Genomic DNA, 7,912 nt, shown 5'->3' with positions numbered 1-7,912 from the left:
GGTGGGATTGTCGTATGAGGAGAGACTAAAATCTCTAAACTTGTTTTCTCTGGAGAGGAGAAGGTCGGAAGGAATTTGATTGAGGTGTTTAAGATTATTAAGGGTATTGATAATATAGATCTATGAAACTCTTTTTTTTTGTGTGTTTAGCAGTGAAAACAATAGGACATGGGGTCATAAGTTCAAATTTTGACAGCATAGGAATCGTCTGCAGTTTAGACAATATTACTTTTCAAACTGGGTGGTTAGCTTTTGGAATGAGCTGCCTTCAAGGGTGGTGGAAGCAGAAAATTTAACTGAGTTCAAGAAAATATTGGATGAATAATGGAATAGTGAGGGGTAGTTATAGTTGGGATCTGGAAGGGACATCCTTGATGGGCTAATAAGCTCTTTTTTGTCCCTTTAAAATTTTTGAATTTATGATTATACTACACCCAATACATGTTACAATAATGTTCATGTATGTCTTTGAAATAATTCCCTTTAAAAACTTCAATATTATTCTTGCTCTTCCCAGTTAAAAACATGAAATTACTTTGATGGGTTTTCTTCATATTTTCCACATCTACTGGCATTATCTGCACGCAGTACAATAATTTCAAACCAGTAGTGATAATTTTTTCACATTCATGTATCAAAACTGTCCTCTGACTTAGAATAATTTCTGCTCTGATATTCATTGAAAATTATGAAACTACAGTTCAGTTTTTGTTTGTTTTTCAAGTACTAAAAATATATATATACTAAACAGCAACATCTCAATAGTAAAAATTGTTTTTGAATTAGAAATCAGTCAATGTATAAAAATGATAAATATATAAAAGAATTCAAAACGAACAAACCTCTCTGCATTTTCATCTTTGGAAACATGGATTAATGGTGGACCTTCAAGAAGAGACTGTTGTACTTCAGTATGACTTAAAGATGTAAATCCTGAATGTAGGACTTGCGAGTTACAATTCTGAAAGTCTGAAGTACTTGGAACACATAATTGAGGTGTTGATGTCAGATCAGTAACTTCAGAAATGGCTTGATGACTTATAGATTTTTCTTCTGTAAGTGTTTCACATATAATCTCTGAAATATTCTTGGGATGAGTTTGAGTAAGAATAGGCTCTTGGGAAACATAATGTGATAATTGTGGAATACGAACTGAATGGACCTGGTTTGAAAAAGTAATAGCCTGAGAATAAACATCTTCTACATTCTGGTTTGGATTGACTGGATTGCTTTGTGATGCTTCACTTACGGGAAAAATAATTTTGTATAAAGGAAGAGAGTGTTGGTGAGTGCTTAGTGTCAACTCTTCAGCAGGAATTACTGGATATGTTTGGTTTATTAAATAATGTGAAGCACTACCTGAATTGTTAACAACACGTTCGTTATAAAGTGCATTTGGTAATCCAGTATTACTGGATCCTATAGCAAAGTTGTCTTCAGGAGACATCTCACACTTGGCAATACCTTGATGAGCTACATTTTTATCAGTAAAGTCAGTGCAAGCCCATCGGCCTCGTTTAACAGGATCATTACTCACAAGTTTCACAATCTTAAATCGATCTTGTTTTTCATGAGATATGGGAGCCATAGATAACTTATTGGTGTTGCTAGATGTGACACAAGTTGTTACCAATGATAATACTTGTTGATCCATTTGTAGTTTCATTACATTTTCTGAAAAAGCTGTAGTATCTGAAGAAAAGGAGAAAGGTATTTTGGAATCAATAATATTCCCAGAAGGGACGAACTCCGGGGGTTCAGAACCTACAGGTACAGATGGACTAGAGGAAATAGGGGATTGTACCATATTGCTGTTAATGGTACTAGTACTATAACTATTGCTGCTACTGCTACCACTACAGCCATTTGTGTCCTCAGAAGACTGACCATTATCCACATCCATTCTTTTTCTTCCATTTAGGATTTCCAAATTTAACTCACAAAAATCACTATGCAGATTTAATATGGCTCTTTGAGCTGTGACACTTGTTATTTGGAAAGACGATTTCTTCTCTTGTTCATGAGGTTTCTCTGGGGTTACAGACGTATTTTCCATTAAACATTCCCTTACTTGATTAGCATTAGATCTGCTGATGCTAAGAAGTGAATTTGAATCCACAGCCAATAGTTCTTGATTTGCATTAGGTCTGTTGATATTGAGGGATGAATCTAAATCTGCAGCCTGTTGTTCTTGGTTAGCATTAGTTCTAAGCATATTAAAACATAAGTTTGATTCTACAGTTCTAAGTTCATCATTTGCACTTGCCTTCTCAAGATCAAAAGCCAAGTCAGATTTCAAAGCTGCTATTTCTTGACTAACATTGGACCTCCTCATATTAAAGCATCAATCAGATTCCACACACGGAATGGAATCATGAAATGCACTTGCCTTCTCAAGATCAAAAGCCAAATCAGATTTCAAAGCTGCTATTTCTTGACTAACATTGGATCTCCTCATATTAAAGCATCAATCAGATTCCACACACGGAATGGAATCATGAAATGCAATATCCGCCAGTTACAAATGCCTATTTTCTTCATTTAGAGAATTATTGGTCACGAGTTTTTATAAGGCAGCATAGTCTTCAAAACAGTTTTCAAACCTATTAAAATAAACCAAAAACACCCATTGACAACCTGTAGACAAATATAATTCATTAAATGTGACACAGTAACAATTAAAATTAAGGTTTCTGCTACATTACAGTTAGAACTGCTTCTGAAAGCAGTCTCCTCAATGTGTAGAAGTAGTATAGAATTAAGTCAGCTGTTACATTTTTCTCTTTGGATTCTAGTAACCTTCCATCAAATATTAACATTTTAGCTACAAAATTTGATAATATCCACTGCTGCATTACTCTATGCTAGATGCATATATTTCAGTCAGTCATGATTAAATATGTCTCCTTCATTTTCTTCACCCCATATTCTCACTCAAAGTTAGTTGTGTAAAAATGCCAGATCATTTATTGTGTGTATAAAATTCCAATTTAAAAAACTAATCTCACCTCTGTATCATTACTTCATAGCAACTCAAGTCATCAATGGAGATACCAATTAGTATCTTGTAGCTGGTTGACTAAAGACATTCCCAAATAGATGTACAGTTGATAACCAAATTCCAAACTGGAAAGCCCTCATAATAATTGACCTAATAACATAAAATTTTCATACTCAATAAGAAAAGGACTAAAACAGTTATATACTTGAACCAACCAATAATTGATAACAGATTCAAAGGTTTCTATCATAATTGAAAAGTTCACAAGTGCTATGTCTATAACAAGAATAAAATCCATATAGATTTGCATTTCACCTCATACAAAGTCTTAAGAATTACACGCTTTATGCTAATTTGAGATTATTTACAGACATGTTTCATAAAATAGCAAGTATTCTGAAACCCATTTAAATCTAACTGCAGTTAAAATCTTTTGACATAAAAGCATTCAGTATAATATTTAGTTTCTTATGAGTGATAAAAGAAATACATAATAGAAATAATGTTCTTCATGTTTTCAACAAAAACATTAGGAGTTTGTGAAATACAAAAACAAATTTAAATTTTACAACAAAACCTCAGTACTTCTCACCTTATTGAATTTAGACGGAAGACAATGTTAGTGAAAGTTAGTAGAAATTTCCAATTTTAAAACGGATAAAGAGAGGTGAGTTAAGCTGGCTCAAAATTTGCTTCAAATTGTTATTTACAAGACACAAGAATTCTTCACTTTATCTCATCCTCAACTCTACTCACAATGTTACATTCACATGAAATATTAAATTTAGATAAAACTCTGTTGAGACCTGTACCTAATGCATTTCCTGCTCAGTGTAGCATATGTTTTTTGTAAGTTTTATCATAGTGAATAGCAGCCTACTATGCTGTGGAACAAAAATAAATCTGTACATGAAATGTGGCTGCTTATGTTTGTGAACGGTATTGAAGCTGGAGATGCAATAAAGGATTCAAAAGTTTGTTTTAGTTCAATACATCTTTCTGTATTCTGTCTATTACAGAGAATCAAACTCCAAATTTTAGCATTGCAAGTCTGTAAATTTACTGCTGATCCAACGGGGAACTAGTATTTACAAAATTTGCGATCGCTGCCTTTCAATAACCTGTCATAGTCTAACAGTATAAAAGAGGTTTTCACCCACCTCACATACTAATGATATTGGTATTTGACACCAGGTTCTCTCTTCCAATGCTTGTAACTTTTGGAATGACATGCCCTTTCATAACATACATTGATTAGAGTACCAAACTACAAATAATTTTATTATCATTTCTATAAAATAGGGTGGAAAATTTATACTACAATTTGTACTTAAATACAGTATGCCAAGGAAAGGAGTATCAACCCGATAGTAGCTGTTGTTAGAACAGAAGGAGAAAACTTAGGGCAAAATCATTAAACTCTGAAGTACATAGGTCGAGTACATTATGTTAAAACAACGTTGGAGCCTCATTATCTTATTACAGTCCATGTCGTCAAGTCCGGTAATGCTTTATCTGATGACTGTGCATCTTGAAAATAGTATTGCAGTGTAATTTTCACTGCAAAAGGCTGTTATTTCAAACTCACTCCACTCCATCTCGCATACTTTCCATAAGCTATCTAGTGTACAAGGATGATAGTTTTCCCACACCAGTTTCAATGCTCAAATCACAGAGAAATTCATGGGTGCTGCATCATTTACATGGATATGTTGTGGAAGCAACAGTTGTTCATGTGACTTGTGCCACTTTTACAGATAGGGAGTCTTCATTGTGTTGCTTGGGGTATGTGGATGACCTTTGCCACTGATCTTTCTTTATGTTCATGGATTCTCACCTATGACAAGATGTTACCATGGCTGGAGGCTGGGGTACAACTTGTTACAGGTCACTTTCTGAATAGTTCTGAGTTACCAAGTTGGCCCATATTCCTTTGTTTTCCAATGTAATATCATTACCATTGAAATTCTAACTCTCCAATCTGAATGCATTTTTATGGTATAAAGTGGTGTATGAATATTGTGCATGGAAACAGTTGTCACATACCTTTCTCAAAAGCAGTCAATTTTCAGTAGTATCACACTAACTACAAAATGTTGGTACTACTATAGTGTGCAGTCTACAAAAATATTTAAAGCATGCAGTCTACACAGATACTATCATCTTCATCACTGTTTTAACTTTCGTTTATTTGCAATTGGCACCATTTATTATAAATAATGCTTTTAAACTAATAAAGTACAAGATAAGATTACATAACATTTTGGGGGCAAATATAATCAGAATGAAAAAAATTCCAACAATCAAAATTAGCACAATTATAATCTAAATTTAAGGTACTGTTTTTTGGAACACACAACTTATTTAATTATTATTATTTACTGAACAAAAACGTGGATAGATATAAATTATTTAGCAAGAAATTATGTTTTAGTGAATCATTAAAACAATGATGATGATAGTATCTGTGTAGACCACATCTTATGGTTTTAACACAAAACTCTGATTAGGAGCACAACAGGATATGAATTGTTTTAGAAATAACCTTGTATTAGTTTGTTTTGTACTACTTTTGAGGCCACATATTTACTAATTTGCTGTATTTAGAAAAAATGAACAGTTTTTAAAGAGTAGCATCATTAAAATGTTAAAGTGGTGTCTTTGGTGTAAGCTCATGAAGACAGTAACATAACTGCTCTACAACAAAGAGAAAGCTGAAGTTAAAAGCCCAGCACATTGCCCCAGATGTCTTTCTTTGCATGTTGAAAGTTCATTGTGAGGTAAGTAGCTATATCTTCAGCATACAAGTTTCTGATCTTGAAATAATGAAGGCCTATCTGGCACATGTTAATTATTCTTATTCATTTCAGACCTAAGTCCACTTGAATAAAATATAATATTTAATAAATATACATCATCTTCCCAGTGCTTCGTTCATTTCCTAAAATTTGGGAAACAGAGGAACTAATCCATAGGAATGTAGTAGGCGGGTTTAGGCCAAAAAATTTAAATTGAGGTAAGCCTTTATTATCCCAACTAATTATTGAATTGTATTAAAACTATAAGGATATTAATAACGTGTGACATATGGATGCCACTGTTGGGAAAAACATGCAAGTTAGATCTCAAAAAGTCAACAAATGATATAAAATTAGGTTTAGTGCTTCTTTGATATCAAATAATACATTTCATTTTCATGCATGTTTGGACAACACACTTAGAATCATCTTATTTGAGAATGTTAATCTCATTGACGTTGTTTCGATTCAAGTGATGATTTTTTTGCAACACTACTGGTACCAGAGTACCACTGAAAACAGGGTTCAACGGGCAATTTTTTTTGTAGTGTTTATAAAAGTTAGTATTTGTTCTAACCTATTGATAAATATAATAAATTAGATAATCTAAGATTAAAATTATCACAAAGATATCATAGAAAGACTGATCACTGTTCAGTTAAAATATACAACTGCCATACCAATACTATATTATATATAAATATAATCTAGGCAATACTTACATGATTAACCCTAAAAGTGAAAATTCAAGATAAAAAAGGGGTCACAATTTTCTTGACATTTCAAGGTTTCAAGTTCAATTTTTTTTCGTTAACTCCCGACTTTTTAAACCTTCTCAAATTTCCTTACATTTCTAGATTCGTCATCTGCAAATAACTAATAGTACAATTACAACCACGTTTCTCGATCCTCAGTATACTAATAGTAATACTATTAACTTAAGAATTATTAATTTATATAGCTTTACAATAATTGAGAGCATAAAAAAAGCAATTTTTATAAAACTTGCAAATATTAAACTCCACACTTATATTTTTCCATATTTTAGAAGAAAAAAATCCAATAACATGATTAAGTTTATATCATACCGCGTTGCAATTCACTGACTTATTACTTATAACTATAGTATGAGTAATCCATCAAACTTTGTGTAGACGAAAGTATTGTCTCTCGAAAAGCGCTATATTCTGATGTGTGCTATAGTTAATTATGTAATAAGTTATATTATGTAGCTTTACTATAATTACATTAAAACATTTTTATAGCTTAAAAGACTAAATCAAATATTACATTATAGTAATACATACCTCGATATTCTTAGGATCAAAAAGTGAACCCAAGTTTGCCAATCGAACGAAATATTAAATTTCCGTAAATAGAAACGTTTATGTTTCTAATTGTCTAAAAATGATGTTATTTGAAAAATAATTTTTTTAACACATGCTGAAAACTATAAATGTACAATAATAAGTATTACGATCTGTGTATGTTGAAGTTACTTCCAAGAGTTAAATAATTTGTAGTCTCTAATTGCTCATTAGATAAGAAAGTCAAACAGATACCTAAAAGTCCAGCACAATAGCTAGTTATCTACATTACTATTTATTACATTATGAAACCAAACACAAAAGTAGTCTCAGTTAATTGTACGAAATTACTTATTTTATAACTATAGCAAAAAGGCAGATATTGAAATGACAAGGGGTATGAAACTATTTTCCCCAAGGGTTAGCAACGTATGTGCAATTTCCCAAGTAACCGAGATGAACACTCCTAAATACAATTCACGGTATGCCTTTTCATTAGTCGTCAAAAATAACCGTCTTCAAAGGTATAGTGACTATGGAAATGACAGCAAGATTTTAACAACAGTATGGGCCTCCCACTTTTCAATCTGCTCCAGTGAATATGCATCAAAATTAGGAAAATTACTCTCAGAAAAAGTACGAGAATGCATAAAAGTTAATCCAGAACTTAAAAACTTCCAGGACCCTAAGGCGAACACTAGAGCACAGCCATATGGTGCACATTCCTTTGTTTCGCTCAGTCAAATAAATCTTGTCCCTCCTACATCTCTGTTCTTCTACACTGAGTGGTCACAAGTGAATAGACA

The 7,912-nt window shown here is 32.4% G+C and overlaps 1 protein-coding gene across 7 annotated transcripts in view; it reads right to left on the bottom strand.

Moving 5' to 3' along the window:
* LOC111088612 overlaps nucleotides 1-7,193 on the bottom strand; it is a 21,137-nt gene extending 13,944 nt beyond the window's left edge. For 4 of the 7 annotated variants that reach the window (XR_002613083.1, XR_002613084.1, XM_022399247.1 and 1 more), the window contains exons 1-3: nucleotides 6,522-6,853; nucleotides 3,009-3,151; nucleotides 843-2,603 (exon numbers count right to left, since the gene is read on the bottom strand). Coding sequence is in view for 5 of the 7 variants with exons in the window: in XM_022399247.1 (XP_022254955.1) it covers nucleotides 843-2,335 (1,493 nt within the window). In the remaining 2 variants the exon portion in view is untranslated. Of the gene's footprint in view, nucleotides 1-842; nucleotides 2,604-3,008; nucleotides 3,152-6,521; nucleotides 6,854-6,887; nucleotides 6,988-7,106 lie in introns of those variants that run through there. The other 3 variants (XM_022399248.1, XM_022399249.1, XM_022399250.1) reach the window with 3 other exon arrangements.
* Nucleotides 7,194-7,912: the final 719 nt, after the last annotated feature.

This window comes from Limulus polyphemus, unplaced genomic scaffold (genome assembly GCF_000517525.1).
Source record: "Limulus polyphemus unplaced genomic scaffold, Limulus_polyphemus-2.1.2 Scaffold4123, whole genome shotgun sequence".
NCBI lineage: Eukaryota > Metazoa > Arthropoda > Merostomata > Xiphosura > Limulidae > Limulus > Limulus polyphemus.
Note: the sequence above shows the minus strand (reverse complement) of the source record. Positions and strands in the feature narration are given on the sequence as shown.